Genomic DNA, 22,443 nt, shown 5'->3' with positions numbered 1-22,443 from the left:
TTCACACAAAAAAATAAAAGGCCAAATGAAAATTTGACTCGATGAAATTGAAATTTGGGAGAGACACCTAAGTTTCCCTGCCCAACTAAAAAATCAATTATTTTCACATCCTTAATTAACTTAGCAATATGTTTTATATAGCAATGTTGTCATAGTTTAAACCCACATTAATTTAATAGCAACACATGAACTCCACACCAGAAAATGAGATTAATTAAATTAGTATCTCCTTATAGTAAGATAACAGCGATATTTTTCCTCTTACACTGTATAGCACCAAACACAATATCCCATGCAATAAAGAATCATCCTAATGTTTAGCTGTATTAAGTGTTCACAGAACTCAGCTGGAAGTAGAGGTATATTTAATTTTGGCTGTGCATAATTACATTCTACATCCTTAAACACTCTTTATCCAACACTTGTTACAGACTGTTTGTGACTGGTGCATGTAGAAAATAAAAAAGTATGGTTGAAGAAGTTGTCGAGGGACAGTTTAGTCATGCAGGTATTTTTACCTACAACATAAATATTGGCTGGATTTAGCACTGCGATATGATGGAAAATTTCAAGTCTAATTCAACCACCTTGTGTTTTTTGAGCAGACAGGGCTCAAGAGAGTCCCAGCCATTTCATAAAAGCAGTATTTCCACAACCCATCTCACGTGAGGAGGCCTCATACTCTGATTTCTATGGCTCACTCATGTAGGCCCAAATTATGCTCTCAAAAATGAGTCCATAGATTTTACAGAATCCCTGAAGTGCTTAATCTGCACCCAGGTACAGGCTACAGCACACAATGGGGAGATTAGTCGAGGGTAACAGCAACTGCCGTAGCCGCCAGCATGCGGAGGTAGCCGGGTCCCTCGGCGCTTTTCGTCGTCCCACCTCCGGGAGGCCGGAAGGGGCCCACGTGCCCGCTCCACCACAGAGGCGCCCCCTGCACGGGGCTGCGTGAGCGCAGCGGAGGTGGCAGTGAGGGCGTCGTCCCCTCAGCCATCAGCGAAGGCACTGGAAGCGGCAGTCCCGTGCAAACATGTATAAATGCCTAGCAAAGAATGAGCAACTTATCCTGGTAAAAATGCTGGGAGTCACCTCCTCCCCTTAATTTAACTACCTTGTCTTGCCCCATCAGTGTACAGTCCAACCAGTTATTAATTTTTTTGTTTTATTGCAAATCTCCCAATACTTGGTGTTTCTCTTTTAGCACCAGCCTTCAGATTACTCAAGATTACACAAGAATTGCAGTTTTCTCTAGGTCATTAAAGCACGTGTCTATTCTCATAGTCAGGGAGGAAAGTTTGAAAAGGAAAACAGACAAAAAATGGAAAATGGAAAATACAGTCCAACATTTATTATTCAAAGCTTTCAGTATCTTAAAGCCAAATACATCATTTTCTGCACCTGCCAATCATTTCTCTGAATATTTGGGAAAATCCTGCTGGTAAAACAACAAATTTGATATTATTTAATCCAGATTTTGCTAAAATGTTGTTTCAGAAACATCAGATAGGAAATCTGCAAGTTCTTTTTCCTTGGGCTTTATTCAGTGCAGCTAACTACAGTGGTTGTTATGGTCTGGGCCATATACACCTGCTAAAGGACAGTGGTTTAATTTTTATTTGTTATAGCAAATTCTCCCTCAGTATTACATCCTACATTCTTTGTCAAACCACAGCTAAAGGGCCTCTTGCTCAAGGAACACAGCCTGAATCCTTGTGCCAGCCTGGCTGGATGTGGGTGACGATGCCTGAAACACACACGTGGGATCCACTTGGGCCTGCAGCGGCGGAGAAACGACGTCCTTCCTGACCTCATGGAGAAGGCACCATCATCTTGGCCTCCATGCCAACAGTGTCGAAGCTCCCAACCTTCTCTGGTATGTGGGACGGCCCAGGCCACTTCATCCTAGCATATTTTAACTTTCCACCCAGATAGTTGGTCTCTTTTGGTAAGGCTGCCCACGCTCCCTTTCTACCAAGAGAGGAACATGCTGCACAGGGCAGTGCCGCTGCAGCTTGCGCTCCCAGGGCAGCTGGAAGGTGGGCGCAGACAGCTCTTGTGTTTTCATGCATGTTGCCCATACTGCTAAAGGACTATTTATTTTCTTGAAGCCCTCAGAAGTTTTCTAGTAAAATCAGATATGAGCAGGGAGAAATCAGAGTCAGGGAAGCTCTTGGGGAAGAATGGGCTTGTGGTAACCTTATGTGAATCTTACACTACATGTGAATTGCCAGGGTTTTTCACAGAGAACCAACCAGTTATGTCCATGAAAATATAATCACAGCCTGGCATTTTGCAGCCAGATCCTTCATGAATCAAACAGAAAATGCCCTACACTAGTCACTGCTTTTCCATGTGGCTTAGAAGCATGATTTTGTAAATACTCTAAAATCCTATTCTCATAGGTCACAATCATTTCATTTTGCTCTTGCCTATGACTGATTAACACAAATTAAATTTCATGCTAGTCATCCTAAGAAATCTGCACAGTGTACAGAGATACAAGGTTTCCACTAGAAGCCAAAAACGTTTTCACGACAATGTTTTCAGAAAAGGTCAGAATTTTAAATGCGCTGATATCAAAGAGAAAAAAATAAAAAAATAATTTTTATTTTATATATTATATACAGCAATCTTAGATTTAAAAATAAAGTTGAAAAATCCAGCTGGGTTACTTTTTATTTTTTCTGAGTTTATTACATGTCTGAACAAAAATATTTAACATGTACAAAAATAACCCTGCTTTTTAAAGATGGGTCTCTGCAAAAAGAGCCAGGAATGTAGTTAGCTATTTCCGGCAAATGGCCAAGGTAAACAACATACAATTACAAAATTTCCCCTGACTAAAAACATTGTTATGCATTTCATGACTATTCACTACACTGCTCCTAAAATGAGTTCGATTTTTGAGCCAGTATATCATCTGAGTCTCAATTTTACCTCAGCCTGATCTTCTTACATTAAATATTCATTCCAGGTAGAGAAGTAAAATTTAAAAAAAAAAAAAAAAGACTGCCCTCAGTTTTTCTGTTGTCTGAAATTTTATTCTACTAAAGTAGCATTCAAATTTTCTAGTGATCAGTACAGAATCACATATGAAAGCTGCTGGAATTCAGCTAACTACATGATTTACAGAATCTAATCAGAGTACATAGTCTTTCCCATAGTCTTGATATCAATGTGACAGAACATCCTCTAATTATATACTAACTTGGAATGATTGGTATACTGAATTTGGAATAATCAGGGTTTTTTTAGCTGAATCCAGCAATTTTGGGTCAGGTAGAAGTCTTAATGCTATTAACCTCAGGAACACAGGACTCCTTCCTTTTTTCTGAGTAAGGGTTTAAAACTGCAGATTTAGCAGAAGCTCGTACAAACAAGGGAGATTAATGTTCAGCGGACAGATCTCAAAATTCATATAGTTAATTGGGAAATTCAGAGTCTTTATTCTAGTGCTTATTGGTTCCTTATACTACCCACTTGCAATAAATACTCTGGAGCAGTTATAAATTACATTCTATAAGTCTCTATTAAACAAAACATCTCAAGAGAGAATTTTTTATAAAAAACAGTGTCCTTTTTGCTGACTCCCCTGCCAAATTGATTTGGGTGGATCCAATTTTTTTATTGATTTTGGGTATCTAGCCTTTATAAGTAGCTTTTTGTAATCTAATTATGTCAAACAAAATAACACTTCAAAGCAAAAAGTTGAACCATAGAGGCTCTTCAGTAAGAAAACTTCACTTTCTTTTTTAGTTGACGTTCTTTAGCAAAGAACCGTGGCGCTCTCTGAAATGGCATAGTTCAGGAAATTTTTGTTCTCTAAGCAAATGACACATATCTTTATATACGAAGTTTTAAATGTTGCAGCTTTAAATAGAGCATGGCTGACTCCAACTAGATACCGTTCCCAAGGTATCAGCTGCTTCAGGTTTGTCATTAGGGATGTGGAATATTCTCCTGTTAGTTCACTGGCTTTAATTTAGGCCAAGCTGATAATAAAATGTTTAGCTGGATGATCAGTGATGGATGTGAAGGAAGCCCACCTTCTCGTGGCTGTGTTCAAAACATACTCAGCCATTAAGCCCAGAAGCCAAAGCCCAGGAGGGCCAGAAGAGCAACCTACTACCTCCCCACAGGGCGCAAGTCTAGAGCTCTCCAGGTTGGATCTGCAGTACACTGGCAAAGGCCCGAAGTGAAAGCTACACAGCTTCTGCCTGTTCTCTCCATGTCGTGTAGTTAAAAGCAAGGCTCTACCACTTGGGGCAGGAATATTTCCCCATCAGTGCATTCATTTATTTTTTTCCCTTTAATGGATCATGATTTGTTAGGAATACAATGACAATGTCTTCAGTGGTTGATTCAGCCTTAGAAAAAAAGGAGATTTTGAAAGACAACTATTAGACCTGTGTGAACTGGGTGAGAACTAAAGGGTTAACCAAGCTGTAATCATGGGCAGCCATCAAGTGGCAGAGAGTAGCAAACGTACTGGACACAAACAGGTGATAAAAGCAGATAAGAGGGATGACAAAATTAAGAAAATAAAGAACACTTATAAAGATTTATAGATCAGCTAAAGCAGAGCAAAATAAATGATAACAAACACTGATAAAAAGAAATGGGGCATCAGCCATATAAACACACAGGAAACTTCAATGCTTCTGTATAGTACTATGACACTGCTTTGTTTACACCAGCATTGACCTTTTGCTCCCAAAGAAGTTTATTAACCATCTCGGTCTTTTTTTGTGTTGCTTTACTCATCAAGAGAAAGTTGTACAGGGTTGATTCTGACGAATGGCTTTTTCAGAAAGTCAGGTTATCCTTGACTAGATGCAGATGGCCTAGTAAAAAATGAATGCTGCCAGCAGACATTGTCTTTATCAGTAGTAAAAGTTCAGCAGGGACTAGACTTCCTCATCTCTGGCCAGAGAAACCCAGCCTTCTGTTTCAGCACCATATCACATATTGTCTTAATGAATTCTTGTAACACACTGCAGCCCAGATAAATATGCTTATATTAATGTTTTTTGGCAGTCTGGGGCATGGTACAGAATTGACACAAGTGTTTGGATTCTGCCTGAAGCAGACACTAGGAATTTATACAGCTTAGAAATATTAGACTGTCGTTAGGCTGTCTGTCCTGCATGATGACCTTCAGTATTGCAAGCTGCAGTTCATCCTCTCCAGACTGTCTTCCTAAAGGCAGTCTCGCTACTTGCCTGAGCCAGCCACGCTGAAACCCTGCAGCTCAGAGCAGGGTGAGAAAGCAGCTCAGTCACCACAAGGTTTCGTTCATTCCACAACACTACGAAAACTGATTCGAGATTCACTTTTCAAGCAGTCCAGTGGACTTTCATCAGGGCACTATCCAGCTCAGGCAATTCAAATCATGCTGCCATGCGACCTTTCCTTTCTTTGCCTCTCTGTTCTTTATTAATTCTTTCTTGTAATAATAGAAACAGGAATCTCCACACTTTTGAGATACTGAGCAGTGAGTGATTTACAGAGACTCTCTCTTCAGAGCAAGAACCATCGTTCTAAGCAACCTCAAGGACAGTGGGATCCTGGCCTTTGAAGAAGGCCCCAGATAATACCAGAGACAAAAAACAACCACATTTTAAAAACTCAGTAATTCTCAATAATCACCCAGATTCGCTTGGATAAATGCTGTAATAACAGTAACAGTACAATACTGAGCGTAGGCTGCTGAAATACATTTTGAGTTGTATTACATGATATTCTTCAGCTCTGACTGCTCCTTTGTATGCACTGTAACTTTGTGTTGCAAGTTAGGAAATTCCTGCAGGAGTGTGAGTGGCTTGGCGGCTTGGCCGCGTCGCATTCCCAGGAACCCAGCTGTCCTAGCAGAGCCAGCCATCTAGGCTGAGCCATCTAGTGGCTGAAAGTGAAAAAACTTTCCTACTCTAAATTTATTTTTTTGTTGGGCTGGATTTCCTACTATACAGTGGATAAAACCCTATTTATTTGCCTTTACAATGTACCTTTACTGCGCAGTTAGGCCTGTAATTTAACCTAAAAACCTCAGCAATATTTAAGCAGACATGATTATTGTACTAGTAGAGCACATGCACAAGGACTTGCCATTTCCCAAGAAGTTTTGGGGGCAGGATTTTTTCAGGTCAATGAGGTTATTTTTTTTTCTTTCAGTCATGTTTTTCAACATTTTATGCAAATGAATGGGAGATCTGGGGAATGACTCAGGTTAGAATGAGCCATAAAAAGAAACTGTCTGAGAATAAACACAGTTCCATTTCTCTCCTGCACCTCCATACTAAAAGGTTTCAGCCTTGTGTGTTTTTATAATCCCCTTGCACCAAACGGATGGTGGTGAAGGGCAACTAGTTTTGTATTAGATTTATCTAGCCATTTAAGTCAGGATGAGCAACCAGTGATATTAGTAAGGCCTTTCCCTTACCACTCAGCCTATCTTTAAAGAATGAGATCTTGGCTGTGCAATAGTTCATCAGAACATGAGTAGCCTGTTTCACTTAAAAAGCAGTGATGCTATTGAATTATATTTATGCCTGTGGGATAGGCATTTAGTCACTGAGAATAGAAAAGCCCTGCCTGGGACAGTATTTTCTTATTCAAGATTTTCTTATTCAAGATTTTCAGATGTTTTGTCAAACATTTGTCTTTAAAAGTCTCATTGGTGGTTTTCAGCCTCTTTGTGGCAGAGTCTGCCTGCTGCTCGCTGTTCCTACAGTGCCTAGCGCAAGATCTATGTCACTTGTGGCTTCTAGGAGAAATACCATGTTTCAAACCACTCTTGCTGCTCAGAGCCCTTTGAGGTCTCAAAGCTAACTTTTTTTTAGCAGTAGAAGTTGGCATTTCTGTTTGGATAGCAATCTATATGGAAAACTGCATTTTATTTATTTGATGCTCTGGCTTATTTCCAGTGGCCCTCCTGGCCCTGGTTCCCTCACCACCATCATGTATGAACATGACTGTGCTGATGGAGCTACATCTACCCATCACCACAGAAGCGGCCAAACTGGGCACTTAAAACCGGGCTTCATTATGCTGCTATTTGAAGCTGTGGAAGTTCAGCCACATATTTTATGGGAATCGACACAGGCTGTGCTGACAATTCCAGCCAGCTCTGTTCTTTCCTATATTACAGGTAGTCTTTCATGAAAAAATAGTAAAAACGCTTCTTTTTTTTCCTTTTGGTATCTCTTTATGTGCTTTGCACTGGTAACTTGCAAAGACAAAGCAGCCCATGTACAAGTTCTTCAGAAACCTGCTTTTTAGCAAGCGTGCCAGGGCATCTCACCAGCGAAACCAAGGGCAGGAGTTATGACCAGTGCATCTGATAGCATACACATTTCTGTCTGTCAGGCTCATCTTCCTTTCAAGACGATCCAGCAGTTTACCCTCATCCCTCACACAACTTTGCTGACAGCCGTGGTAAGTCTCCCCCTGAACGCCAATAGCTCCTCTGCTCCTCTGCTGAGGAACTCGGGCTCAGCAGCACTCTCTGAGGCCATTGGCCCACCGTGCCCGTCCGCTGAGTTTATTTCAACTCTACCCCCAGTTTTGTCACTGTATCCTTCAATCCCCTCTCTCCCCATAAAAGTGTCTAGCTGTCTCTTAAACTCACTTTACCATTTGCTTCTTTGACCTCACTTGGCAACTTATCCTTGTGTTTATTATTTGAGGTGGAATAGTTCTGGCTACATTCCTGGTTTTACTCTTAATTGTCTAATTTTTAGAATGTATCAGTGGGGTTGGGATTTGGGTTTGGGTTTTTTTTTTTTTTTAAACTAATCACTCTTGTGACCAGGTCTTCAGTTTCATTAGGCTCCTTTGTGTTATCAGGACTTCCCCTAACTAAAAGGATTCTAATGAATCTTTTATTGGATCTTCCCAAATATTGCAGCTGCACTCTCATCCATCAATGCTGTTTTGAACTGCATACACTGCCTTTAATTACTTTTTTGTTAATTGGGGGGAAATTTTCCCCAAGCAAGGAAGAGTTGCCCAAGTCAAAAGCTGAATGATTCTCCCTGCCCATACTTGCCCCCAAGGGGAAGGTACAAATAGGGCTCAAGCAGGACTGTGTAGTAGAAATGCTCTTTTGCATATCCTCCGGCAAGATACCTCTGCCAAAGAGTTACCTTTATGTACCTACCTCCTGCTAGGTCCAGGCAGCTCCGAGGCGTGGGGCTGCAGACACCTTCTCGGAGCCCTCAATCCACTCCTAAAGCTTTGTTGAGCTTTTGGACAAGGTGCTGAGAGCAGCTTGGTTACCATATTGGATTTGCTGTCAGGTCACACTGATGTGTGGAAGACACTGCACATGACAGAGTTTTCTCAGTGCCTATTTGGGGAAGGGGAAGGAAGAAGAAACACTGGTTTAAAGCACCTACCTGTATCTTCAGGAAGTGTTCTCAGTTGATTTAAGGTTGGTTGGTGGAGCAATGAAATGAATCCTACTGATATCCTGAAACAGATAGGCCTGGTTGGAGCTGCTTCTAAAATGAACAACTTACCTAACCCACCACAGAAAGAGGAGCAAGTAGCTACTTCTTTGCAAGTCCCCCCATTCCCTCACAGATATAAACACCTACATCTGGAGGACTGACTGCTTTCAAAACGGTTCCCATTGCAGCAAGATAACTTCTTCGTACCTGTTGTTCACTCAGTACAGTTTGTAGCCTTAAAAAGTACAACATGCACTGAAAATATGATCATGTGGCTAAAATTTAGGCATTTTAAGTCTTGTTTTCATAAAGTTGAAGGGACATGTAGCTGCATTCACTTACCTTGAAAACACTGGTGCAAGTGAACCCCTTGAACCTCAGCTGGTGTCATCAGAGAGAGGAGTTAACAAGTTCCTTTTCCTACCCAACACATATTGTACATCATAGAGTGACAAGAAGTACAAGTGTTCTCTATATAATTGACATTCTCCTTTGTGGGGGGCTATGGAAACTACAGAACAGGAACAGTAAATCAGTCCCAGTAAGAGATCAACCCCAACCGAAATAACATCAGTCACTATTTTCAATTTAAGAACACAAGGCAGAGGCATACAAGATTTGCTGAATTAATTGTGAGATTGAACATTTTCCAGAGAGCTAAGGATACTTGTAAGATATAATAGAGTGCAGCCCCCTCATCTTTCATATGGAGGTCAAGTTCACAGAAACTGAGCCTGCTGAGCAGTTTCTGCCTGCCTCAAAATGAGGAATTGCATGCTGCAAGAACCAGTGTCTGGGGGCTGCTTCTGAGAAATTCAAGTAGTAAAGCACTTCAGTAAAGGTAGCTTACCTTGCTGATAGAATCTTGAAAACAAGGAAATGAAAGGGAAAGGCATAAAATGCCTCTCATGACAAAGACTGCAAAAAGGCCAAAGAATACAAATTTACAAAATCTAGCAAACATTTACCATTGTCTTCACTGCACTCAGACTGTTGGGGGATGTAATGATCATCAAACATTAGAGTACCAAGAAATACTTTCGTTGAAAAAGTGGTGACAGCAAAAGCAAAAGGACAGATACTCTGTCACTGATCAACCCAGGCTTCATTTTTATAGCCATCTGCCATTATTATTTGGCATGCAAATCACTATGCAGCAAAACCATGGACTTAGTTACATACAGGTCACCGGAAGTCTGGGCTATGTTGTGGTGTAGTTTTGGTTATATTTCAGAAGAGATAGTTTTATTTATGCGTGACAACTGGAGGTTAGTGAGGTTTTTTTGCTTTTTAGTGTAAACATTTCTGGCAGTTCTCTATTTTGTGTGCATACTGAAAAACAGATTATTTTGTAGGTGCAGGGCACTGCTGGGTAAATTGGAGCACACTGTTGTTAAGGCTGAACTTTCAAGAAAGCAGGAGGAGCTGCTTTATTTTTTAATTCTGTGCATTTTATATACACCATTCACTCCAAATATTTGATGTTTGCCACACTTGTTATGAGTTTCTCCAGAGAGATGCTGTCTTTTGGCAGCCAAAGATAAAGTTGACTGATACAAATGAGTTGCAGTACCCCAACAGTAATTAACCGTGATGCAATACCCATGCGAAAAAGAGGACTTGAAGAATTAACTGTTGAGTTTTCTTGACGATGCAGCTGCACTTTAAGAGAGAAAGCTCAACCCATCATAGAACTCCATTGTGTACATTAGAGAAAAAAGCTTGGCAAGATACATTCAAGATTTTTGCTAAAGAGATACAAATATTTTGCAAGGTCAAAGGGCACTAAGGCAGGCAATACTTACTTCCAGAGAAAAGCAGGCAGTATGACAAAGAAACAATATATTTTTTTATCTTCATTTTCACACTTCATCATCTAAGAAAGACTGTCTTTTTCAACCTGCTGAACTGATTTAAGCCACCCCAACTCTAAGTTAACTTTTACTTAAAAGTCAGTCTATGACACCCTAATCTAAAAAGTTATCTCTGCTTATGGTTTCAGCGCAGCTCTACAGAAGGCCAATACTTCCATTTTTAGACTGGATTTTACTATGCTATAAAGTTTTTATACAAATCTTACAGGTCTAAAGAAAAGGAATACTTTTGTAAGAAGACGAACGGTTGAAGCAACTGTTTTATAGCACAATATGAAACTTGACACTGTTTTCTGTTGCCAGTATGATTCCCAAGTGAGATGGATAAATTGTGGTCAAGACCTGGACAGGTTAACTAGTGGTCATCAGTGCTGGTGGTACCTTTATATACAAAAAAAAAAAAAAAAAAGGATACTATTGGACAGGGCATTTGAAATTTAATACCAGACATGAAACAAGACATCTGTTGGACTCTCATTTGTTTCTCTTTGAATGGGCTTTAATTGAAAGCTCAGTGAAAAATGCAGGTTACATTCTTAGCGTTATCAATAGTTTGTAACAGCAACGACATCAGAACAGTGATGCATCTAATATTTATACACTTTCTAATTTTAGATGTCTAAGAGCAATACATTATCAGATATATATATATATACACACAATTTCAAGCAATTAAAAGTAAATAATAAACCCCTCCTCCCAAAACCCTGAAACAATATATTTCCTTACACTAATAATGTCTTTTTCACATATACTTGACAAAGAGTCTTTTTAAGTTACTTATCTTAAGAGTAATCTGTTAATGGAGATCCTGGACCAGCCCCATTAAAGTTCAGTTTTAAGTTTATACAGCTTGCTAGCCACATAACCAGTGTGGCTTTACATTGTAAATAAATCCCAAATGTCTACAGTGATTGGAATTAGTTTTGTGTAAAGGAGATCTATATGTCTCATGATGGAATAAATTTAAACCAATACATTTAAAAGAGAGAGAAAGAGAGAGATAGAAAGAGTTATTTGACAAACAAATCAGTTGTTGGGGATCAATTATGTGATTATTTAAAAAAAACAAGTTAACTTAATGGTAAGATTCTTATTTTCTGTACAGAGAGGTATTGGTTCATCTAGCTTTAGCTGCTCTAGAAATATGTTCTTTAAAAAAGTTTGATTTGTGAAATTCAAAAGCTGAGCTTCCAACTTTAAAAGCTTGCCCTTTAGCAGTACAAGTACAAAGTTTACCAAAAGTATCTCAGATGACTGTTCTGTCGTAGGATAGCTACACTAGCATTTGGAAACTTCAGCATATGCACAAATGCAGCAAGCATAAAGCTTACCTTGAACTGGGACAGGTACCCTACTCACTGCAGGACTGAAAAAGGTACTGTAATATGTACCTAGAAAAGTTCAAGTAAAAATTAAAGCAGAAAACTGGAAACAGACATCCAAGGTAAGCGTCGTTTATAGTAATATTGAAACTGTGGCAATCTTGCTCACTTTTTAACAAAGTTACAAATAAAAATCTCTTGAATATATTGAATAGGAAAATTTTTAAGTCCAAATGGAAGACAAGGCTGAGCAGAATCCTACGGTTTAGTTAACTTGTGTCAAATGGGTTGCGAAGACAGCCGCAGCTTTCTGACAGAGGTGATTGAAGATGGCTGAAATAGTTTGCAGTAGCTCATAATGTCCCATCTGGTTTATTCACTTGTTTGAACTGTCTAAAGGGCCAACTGCAGTTTAGTCATGTTCCTCTGGTGCATGTTGTGATGACGAACTAATTCATCAGACCTGGCAAATTTTTTTTGACAGCTGGGCCACCGGCAGCTGAAAGGCTTTTCACCTGTTAACAAAACACCCTGTTATTAACCGGGTACACCGCTTGCCTGAGACACTGCTATTTATTTTCTTTCTGCAGGGTTGTGAGGAGCTAGGCAGAGCTCGTCAGGAGGACTGGCACCCTGGGCTGGCCTGACAGGGTGTGGGAGTGCCCTCAATTCCTGTTCACTTCAGTGCTCAGTGCTTTCCTACTTCTCCCTCAGCTGGTGCTGAACAACAGCCTTTTCAGATGATGCAGAACATTCTGCAACAGTTCCTCCCTACAGAAAGGCCGGTACTGGACACACCGTGTTGCCATGGCTAGACTACTATCAGTTCTTGAACGAACTAGTTTCAAACTAACTCTGGCATTCACATAAGCTTCAGTCACACTTTTGAGTGCAGTGCAGACATACTGTTAGTCACTGTGAAAACTGTCAGTGACTATTTAGAGCTTGACATCAAGTCAAGGAGAGTCGTTCCGGCAAGCTCAACGAGTTCTTTGGGACTGGTGAGTGTAAGTGAATGTGGTAGAAGCAACAGAGTTCAGCATGAAGTCTGCTGAACCAGACTGAAAGTTTCCCACTACTGTCAAAATAAAGATTTGAGAGGCCCAAAATATTCAGTATTTTTCTAACATTCCAACAAATATACTCTTCACTAAAAATGAACCCCAAGCAAAGCACATACAATTTTAACAAGAAACGCCATCACCTTTTTACAGTTTAATCTGCTCTCTTGATTTTCTACAATACTTAAGTGGAATTTCAGGCCGTGTTTCTGATGCTGCAGGAATGCTGATGGAATGCTTTCATTAGCTCAGAGCAATGCCCGGTGACTCATGTTTCTTTTAGACTTGCATTTTCTATTTTTTTTTCTTTTTTTTTTTTCTCCTCAAATAGATGCAATACTTTAAAGCAGGTTCAGCTCTGGGCCTGGGCTCTTCCATGCTGTCTACACACCTCGTACTCTCCAACTCAAGACACATTGGAGTGGTAAGAGCTCACCCAGCCATCTTCTTCTCTTCTTTGCCTCACACTTTGTGCGTTTCACAAACATCCAAATTCAGGCAAAAGGGGATCTGGGATGGGCGTAAATGTTGTGTATTTCTGTTTGCAAAATCCCATGCAATAAACAGATTATATAAATGGGGCGGAGGGGTTAAAATCTACTTTATCCACTTAACATACACGCTTGCAAAAGCATCAACCATCTCACATGAGTGCATAAAATAGTATGGGACAAAGCTGATCTGGTTACAACTACTGATAAGAATCACAGATTGCATAAAGTGGTCTCCTTTCATCTCAGCAGCATTAGCCAAACCATCCTGTGAACTGATGTGAGTTATCTGTTACTGGCTAGTTTTTCACTGAACTACCACAGTAAAGACAGCACAGAGTTGTGCTGCCTTACAAGCAATTCTGGTTCTCCTCTTGCAACAGGGGGCAGCAATCTCTACTAATCCTGCGCTAGGCACAGATTACTCCATACGGCTTCACTGTACAGATATCAGAAATCCTATTTCTATTGCTAAAAAAACAGTTGTGTGGAGTTTTCCTTTGATTTTGTTGTTGTTTTCTAAAGCAAAGATTGCTATCACAGTTAACTAACTTGCTGTGGAGACCCTGAATTTGTAGTTTACCGAATAGTTTTACAGTACACTTAAAATTAGGCCCACAGAAGATAAAAGTTGTGTGTGTTTTGTTTCACCAAGATTTAACATGGAGCAAGTTAACTTGAGCTAGATGTTTTGTTACAAAACTTAAGGGGTACAGGAGAAAAAGAGGAATGAAGCTACAGGGCAAGCTGGACATGAAAAATCCCTAGCCATCACTAGTGCTGTTTCCCCTCAGGGTATGTGTATTCTGCAGTCAAAGATGTATGATGCAGCCGAAATGGCCAACAGCAGCAGAGCAGCGCTGCAGGGTTCGCACACAACCTGAGCTGGTGGCAGGCAGCGATCCCACGCGAAGGTCTGTGCTATGCAGTTATCAGCCCTCAAGCACAGCTGTTTTCAGCGATGAGTGCAGTTTGGGCTTGGACCACAAGAAAGGACTAAAACAGAGAGATTAGTTTCACTAGAAAAAAAAGAGCTAGTTCTTCCCTGATTTAGGTAACCTGGAATAAAACCTTGCTGAAGTCAGGACACTCTGGAGTCTTCAAATGAGTTAGCAGATCAGTCAGCAGTGAAATGTGATGGGGAATATAGTTTATCCTGACTGGCTGACATGAGAAAACCTGCTCGCCATTTTGTCTCTATCAGAATGTCAGCTCTTATTGATTAAGAAAATATCTTTCTTCGTGCACATGCACACAGACCCAGGCGCTGCAGCTCAGCACGGGACTCTGGGAGAACCCAGGAGTACAGCCATGCGCTTTACCATGTTTGGATTGCATGTGCAGATATGGCCGTTACTTGAAGCATTTCTTTGGCTGGCTCCACAGAAAGTCCCATTATTCTCAGGTGAATCATGTCCTTTATGGAAATTTCTTATTTATTTATGAAAGTCTTAAACAGGCATTTCTTATGGTCCACAAGAGAACAAAAGAATACTTAGCAGGGAGAAAAAGATTTTCAGGCTCCTTGTCTACCAGTACAGAGACACATTTTAAAAGGTTAATCCTAGTATAGAAAACACTGTGGCATCTAATAAGAGAGAAGGGAAATTATTTCCTGACAAAAATAATCTCAATTCTTTTTAAACTAAGTTAGCAGGTCAAAGTGTTTGGTAAAAAAATGACTTGGTAAAAATATTCCATATGTATTGCGAGGGAATAGAAAATGTTTATTCATAAGAACAATTTTAAAGTTACAACTAAAAGACAGAGGTTGCTGCGGTTGCTCCTTAATGGTGTTTACATTTATGTAAGTGCAGAATAGACTAAAATGGCCTCCTATTTTTTTTCTTTATTTTTATGAAATACTATGGTTTCTACAAAAAGGTCCTTGAATATTTGAGTAAGCTTTTACTTTAGTGTCTGTCAGTGTGAGTTTGCAAGAGGCACTCTTTTTATCTTCTGGAGAGAAGAGATTACAGTGCAAGGAGCAACAACAAGAGCTTTGCCATGATATTCTGCATTAGGCTCAACTGACGCTTAGGGGAAGCATGAGTAGGTATGAATACTTTAGATTACAGACCTTCTGCTGAAGCTAGAATTAAAACTTCTGTCTTGTAGGTTTTTGCAGTAAAGCAGTAGAACAGCTTCACATTTGTGGGTTGAGACCATGATGTTCATTTCACAATAGCTGACAAAATACATTTTGCCAATCTGAAATTTCTTAAAACATGAAATAAGAATGTGTAGTTTCTAAAATCACCTAAATCCCATTTTGAAAAGTGACTATGACATTTAGGGACTATAGTCACATTGTAAAATCATTGGACTCTGAAATGATTTCTGTAGTTTTGAATATTTAACCCCTCCTTAAGAGACTTTCTAATCATTTAATTTATAGTAACATTGATTTAAACTTAATAAATAATGAAATATAAATGTGAAGAAAAGTTTACGCACTTGTTTTACCTGTATGAGTCCTGGTATGAGTCTTCAGATGATCAGATCTGGAGAACTTTCTCTGACAGGTTTTACACTGGAAGGGTTTCACGCCTGAAGAGATAAAAGAAGTCTATGGTCATATTCCAACATCTTTTGGGAGGGTGAATGATATCAGCTATGTATGAGTTTTCAAAAATCTGGATTTTTTTGTACTAGTTACTGTAACTGCTCCTCCCAGCTTCATGCCTACGCATTACAGAAAGTCGTTAATCAGCCTGCCACACATAACCCCTTTGCAACCTCCTTTTCCTACATCTGGGCCTGAAGTATCCAAACTGCACCAGCATAAACAAACACCCACTTACACTGCTGGACCAAGGGAGCTTTGCAAACTTCATTAATTTTTATCCTATGGCTTGGCACTGTTGGCATCATATATGAGCAGATGCTACATAAGAAAAGTAGAGGTTTAGGAATACAAATTTTGTATCCTCCCAGTAGGCTTTACTGCTACTGCTTACTTTACACACTGCACACAACTCTCGGACTGCTTAATGCAGAAGTTCTAGCATGCAGTTGTTAATATATCATCCCCAAAGGGTACTTTTACCACTAGCCTTCAGAGACACTTTTTACCTCTGTCAACAATACCATTTCAGTGGGATAGAACATCTTTAGCAAGAAAAGTAATAGACAAATCCACCACATAACAGCCAGTAGACCAATTGTCAGACCGCTCTCCTGAGATATAGGAGACCCAAACTCAATTTCTTCCTTCAGCTCAGTCAGAGAAGTACTCTGAAACCCTTCCTCACATTCGTGCAGAGTGCCCTTGCGGTTTGACTCCCAGCCGGGAGGCTGGAGTCAGCATCGTCTCCTCCTCAGTGACTCTGAAAGTGGCAGCTGTCTCCCCTGTCAGTCTGGACCTCAAGAACTCCAGAAATGCTGAAATGGGCCATTCTGACGTTTCCAGAGAATGGTGCACATGCACACACAAAACAACTTGCTAAATTTAGGCTGAACTCAAAAAATAGTTTTGGCTAGCTGAGAACAACATCTCAACCAACGAATGATTCACTGAGAAAGATCACGCACACCTAGCTAGGACCCAGATGCATTCATGACTGCTCTTGCCTGCTCCACTGTGTGGTTAACGAGTGCTATACACTTCCCAGGCTGTTTTTGGCTAGTTGTACTCTCTAGTGCAATCCAACCAGCCAGATCTTTGACATTTCTCTCCTTGCTACTCCTAGAATTGCTCTTTAGCCAGCAAAGTTCAAAAAAGGCTCAAATCTAAGCATAAATGGTTTGCTGAACTGCAGCCCTGGAGCATGTAGCTGCTATGGCTTTTCCTTCTCCACTCCTCCTTTCCACATGCAAGTGCACACTAACTCCACCACCTTTTCAAGTTAGGCATAGGCAGCACTCACATATTAGCTTTACCACACAAACACCAGAATATCAACAGTAGTGTTTATCAGGTTACTTGTTGGCAATTTTTTCTTGCAGAACTGTTTGCTTTTTAAAAATATATTTCCTATATTGGAGATACAGCACAGAATGGTTGCATTTAAAAAGCTGTTTCAAAAAGATGGCTGAAGGATGAAAAGGTCACATATACAAGCATATTAATACTGAAATGACAGCAAAAAAAACAGCTACAGTCCACTACTGAAGCTAAATTTAAGAATAAACCTTTACAGATAACTCACATATGAAGGTGAAATCTAAAGAGTAGAGGGGTGTTGCCAACAAACCTGTGTGTCGTCTTTGGTGCCGTTTGAGTTGGTCTGAACGAGAAAATCTTCGTTCACAGTCCTTAAAATCACACTGATAGGGTTTTTCACCTGTAAAGGACAAACGGTTTGTTAGAAAATGTGGCTAAAGTGCGGAATACATCAACTAGAATCAGAAGATAAAATGCATTATACTAAAAGATTTGATCTTCCTTCCTTTCTAAAGCAATCTAGAGTTAGGCCAGATTCTCATTTGATGTAAAACTATACAACTGTATTAGAATCACTGAGGAAAGTCTGGGGAAAGAACTAATTACACTACATTGTCACTGATCTTGAATCTCTTTGTTCTAAAAAACGGCCCATTAGGTTAAAATCACAAAAATGAAGTTGCATGAAAACCATTTTATTGTTTTCTGCTGGAAAAGAACCGAAATGTCTTGTTCAATATTTCACAGAAAATCTTATTCAGCCCTTTCCACCTGTTCCAGAGATAAATAATTTGTGCAAGGGAACATCTTGCAGTTTGTTCTAAATTGGATTTGAGGCAAAAACTAAACCAATGACATCCATGCAGCTGGTAATTTTAACTATGCTAAGTGAGTTAAAAGAATAACAGAGCAAAATTCAACCACAGAAAAATACACATTCTTCCCCAAAACACAAACGATGTTTCTTCCATAAAGCACCATTAAACAGAATTTCACATGCAGCTGCACACCGCCGCAGGCAAGCCTATGAATTATTCCAAAGCCTCATCTAACTATAAACTCTTCCTCCACCTTCTGTACAGTTCAGTGGAGAACCTCAGGATATGTTCTGTCTAGGACCAAAAGTGAACTTCTGATTTTAAAAAACTGAAATCCCTAAAAGCTAGTGTCTCAAATGAACATGATTTTCAAAATGAAGGACTTTACCAGCCACATAAATATGCAAAGAGAAATGCAGCAATCGAAGGACTTGAGGAAAGAGGGAAATGCTGCTGGACTGCAGCACGCTGCAGAGTTAGGGAAAATCTAGCCATCCCAAAAAAACTAACCCATATGCTGTTACAGAAGGAGCTGTATGGCTTTTCAGATCTGATTCTCATGCAGTCTCAGGCCCCCTTACACAACAATGTAGTCCTGCAAGAGCCTAAAATATATACAGTTATATCAATACCTACACAAAGTCTTTTTACAGTGCCACAGCCCTGCATAGAGACCTCAGCATGAGAACTAATGAAACCTCTCACTGCGGGGCAGGGAGGATCCTGGCTTTTATCTGGAAGGTACGCACTAGACCAGCTGGGACCTGCTTTGTCTGCTGCGCAGAGCTGAGGTATAAAACACAAATCCAGCATGAAGGAGCTAAGGAAAATAGTCAGCTGAAAATACATGGGACAGTGGGTTTGGCTTCTCTGTGTGTAATTTTAAACTCGTAACACTTTCAAAAACCTTCAATGAAAGAATCAGCATTTTTTATTATCTTATGATGAGGAGAAGGTTTTTCTTAGCAGCAGTTGCATCTTAAATGAGAACTCTATCTTCTGAGGTACAGTACAGGAGTATCTCTGTGATGCCGTGTTCATCTTGTGCATAATTTATGTAAGTGAACTGGTCTGTCTTATATAAATATTTGTTTGGAATTAATCATTAGGATAATAGGATGTGACAGGATTTAAGGGCCTAGAGACATTTCTCCTTCCAAAAAGATTTTTCTGGCCTGTCTTTAGACACCATGTAAGTACTATTATAGAATCAATTGAAAGGCTTATTAATAGATCTGTACTATATTTGCACAGAACTCTGTTCTAAGATACCAGTGCAAACTATTTTAGTTTAAAGCAGAAACCTGCTGATCTGGGTAACACAGCAGAAATAGCATCTTAAGAAGAGCATTCCAAATTTATAATGGTGTAGCTAAGATCAAAATTTCACAATAGCAGCTAAATCTTCAAGAACAATTTAAGCTCCTGTGACAGTCACCCAAAGGAGTTTACTGATTCTTAAACTTAGGTGTGGATAATTTCCATTCTGCTGTGCTTAATTTATTAACATAAGGGATTAAAGTTGCCACAAGTGTTTAAAATAATCCCCCACACTTTGACCACAAGGACTCCCTGGGGGGTGCCTGCTTTTCAGAAACCACTTACTTCCAAGGAATTCAGCCCTTTGGCAGATTTAAGAGGGGAATGTCAGCAGAGCAGAATGCAGTGACAGGATGATTATTTCCTAATTGCAATATAAATGCAGAAGATAGTTAGGGAGGTATTTGAATAAAACAGTATAGCGGGTCTGATGGCATGCATCTTAAAGTATTTCTTTAAATACTTGAAATATAATCTTGATTAAATTCAGGACAAATTTAACCAATGCATGTATTAAAGGAATCAATCTGGTATGCTTAGCACAGAGATATGTCAATACTGCATACAAAACAAAAGCAAACAAACAAAAAGAGGCACAATACTTGGACGGAAATCCTAGTCTTTCTTTCCTTCTACATATTCCATATCAGCTGGTGCCAAGCGAAATGCCTGCTGAAACCCATTGTCATGTAATCGTTAACTTCCACAACTTTCATCAGAACAGGATGACAAGAAGATGCCAAATTAGAAAAAGTCTGTTGGTGCCTCATTAAACCACTACACAGAAAGAGTCTAGGGCAGCGTCTAATTTCCCGTAGATCCATTAGAACCTCTCCAGTAGCAGGCTTAAGCCTCTCAATGTATGAAAACCATCCCATAATACAGTCAACTTCCTATATGACCATATAAAATTTCAAAAAAAAAAGAGGAATGATGATGAACTTTCACCAGTCCTTTCAGCTGAGGTTCTCATGATTATTTGCATTTCATTACTAAAAGAGAGAACACAAAAGGAAGGCTAAACTTGGTGTATAATGAAATAGTCAAGATGGGAGGGAATAGAGGTAAATTTCTGATACTTAGAAAAATAAAGCTCAGCAATGACAGAGCAAGTGTGATTCAGCCTTTGCATTACTGCAATAAATATTTTTAATAAAATAAACCTATTTGCTCAAAGAGGGCTAAATTAAACCAGAGCAAGCTCACACATTTTCTGAAATTCCTACTACTACAGCAGTTGCACAAAATATTCCCCATAATCATTTAATCTAATTAAGGAGCACTGGAAGAGCAAAAGCCTGCTGCTAACAACAAAACATCAGGAGAAGGGGCTGATTTTGAAATCAGAGCTTGCAGACTACTGGTGTGAATGAGAATCTGAAGGCTTCCCTGTGCTCACCTCACCAGCTTTTCTTCTATACCCACTGAATCAAACAAGCACAACCCCTCAATCAGAACTTTACTGCACCAGTATAACACATTCCTCTTCAACCTGACTTGCTTCAGCAAAGTAAATCGTGTTTCTGTATTTAGCAGAGAGCCTTTACAGGTAAAATTTTCTATCATCTTCACACAGGGCTTGAGGTATAGAAGGATGTTATTGTTGTGCAACTAATCTCTTATTTTAAATACATAAATAATTTTGTTTTACCCCTCAGAAATGAAAGCCTAAGAATGGTCCATACTGGCTAAGGCCAAAGGTCCATCCAGCCCTGTGGTCTCCCACACTGGTTCACCAAAGATGCCCATGGGAGAACAGAAGAGGGTAAGTAGCCATAATACTTTCCCTGGACACTCTCCTAGTATCCAACAGTCTGTGAGTTAGAGACTTTTGAGCCAAAGGTGACTTTCTATTTAACAGTGCTTAATGGAGTTTCTTTCCATGAATTTGTCCAGTTGTTTCTTGAACCCATGTAAACTTTCAGCTCCCACAATATTCTGCAGAATGATATTCCACAGCTTAAGTAGAAAGGTCAGTATTTCAAAGCAGCATTAATGAAAGAGTGCTATCCTAGAAATCACAGCACTAGACTCTTAAGAGGAGAGGCTGTTCAGTTCCCAGCTCAAACACAAATGAGCCCAGCTATCATCTCTATATAAAAAGAATATAGCTAGCTCTGTCTTTCAAAGGTGTTGTAACGATGAACTGCACTAATGACTGTAAGGTGTTTTGCAGCATAGCGACACATGCCATCATAAAAGGATATTTGCTTTAGTTAAAGCAAAGAAATCGTTATTAGATGATGAGCACAAAAATGATTATTCGACTGCATTACTTACACCCATTAGAACCTCTGAATTTCACCACCAAGAGCTGAGACGCCAACCGCATAAAGGGTGAACTTCCTGAGTTACAGATTCTCAGTTTTCATTACAGAAATTCGCACCTGCAGTGGAGCACATTTAGGCTGAAGGATGTTTTTTGCACGAAGGCAGAGAATACTTTCCCTGCAAAGATGCTGCTCTTAGTTAGGGTAAATCCACAGTTTTTCCAATGTGTGGCGCTACACTCCAAAGGGCGGAGGCAAAAATGGTGATGTTTCCACCATACATGAAATTCATGAAGGTTTAGACATGAATTTGTTTCCGCAAAGAAACCTCTGAAGTCTACTACAGGATAACAACTCACTATATTAATGGCTGTACTGTTGAAAAGTTATATGTATTTTTGCATTTCCTTTAGCAGGCCTATCTACTGCAGCAAAATATACCAAGATAAGAGAAAGCTTTTTTGGCTGTACATGTTTCAATAAAGGCATTGTTAACAATGGATAAGCAGTCTTGGAGGGTACAAAATGTCAACATGTTTTCAACTAAGGCTATATTGAAACATTGGTAAAAACTGATTACAGAATCCAATTTTGTGTTTTAGAGCCCTGTTTGATTTTGCAGTACTGCAGCTAGTGAACAGAAGATCTAATGAGCCAGTCCTCTGTAAATACCTATGAGAGAAAGGAAAATGATAATCAAGAGCCAACATTATTCTGTAATGATACCACCTGCTGGTTTAATATTAGATATATGTAACTATTTTCAAGTCAGGTGTTCATAATTACAAAATTGACATACCATTATGCGAAGAAAGGTGGAAGAGCTTCAATCCCATGAGTCAGTCCAGAAACATAAGACATTAGGACTAGTAAAATTTTATTTTGGCCATAAAGAGGTATACTAAACAGAACTAAATTATCCTATACTCTGGCTGCTTTCTG

At 39.5% G+C, this 22,443-nt stretch overlaps 1 protein-coding gene and 1 long non-coding RNA gene across 8 annotated transcripts in view; one reads left to right on the top strand and one right to left on the bottom strand.

Annotated features, from left to right (window-relative positions):
• The window catches only part of LOC136992076 (uncharacterized), a 34,674-nt gene extending 13,722 nt beyond the window's left edge, over positions 1–20,952 (top strand). For 2 of the 3 annotated variants that reach the window (XR_010884099.1, XR_010884100.1), the window contains exons 3-4: positions 1,679–1,879; positions 12,246–15,603. This is a non-coding gene — a long non-coding RNA (uncharacterized lncRNA). Of the gene's footprint in view, positions 1–1,004; positions 1,880–12,245; positions 15,604–20,889 lie in introns of those variants that run through there. The other variant, XR_010884101.1, reaches the window with a different exon arrangement.
• The window catches only part of WT1 (WT1 transcription factor), a 40,689-nt gene continuing 28,132 nt past the window's right edge, over positions 9,887–22,443 (bottom strand). For 2 of the 5 annotated variants that reach the window (XM_067296201.1, XM_067296198.1), the window contains 3 exons: positions 17,404–17,493; positions 15,665–15,757; positions 10,782–12,170 (listed from right to left, as the gene is read on the bottom strand). In XM_067296201.1, coding sequence (XP_067152302.1) covers positions 12,049–12,170; positions 15,665–15,757; positions 17,404–17,493 — 305 coding nt within the window. In that variant the 3' untranslated portion in view covers positions 10,782–12,048. Of the gene's footprint in view, positions 10,712–10,781; positions 12,171–15,664; positions 15,758–17,403; positions 17,494–22,443 lie in introns of those variants that run through there. The other 3 variants (XM_067296199.1, XM_067296200.1, XM_067296202.1) reach the window with 3 other exon arrangements.

The sequence above is a fragment of the Apteryx mantelli genome, chromosome 4 (genome assembly GCF_036417845.1).
Source record: "Apteryx mantelli isolate bAptMan1 chromosome 4, bAptMan1.hap1, whole genome shotgun sequence".
Classification (NCBI taxonomy): domain Eukaryota; kingdom Metazoa; phylum Chordata; class Aves; order Apterygiformes; family Apterygidae; genus Apteryx; species Apteryx mantelli.
The sequence above is the reverse complement of the archived record's forward strand: the minus strand, read 5'-3'. Positions and strand labels throughout refer to the sequence as shown.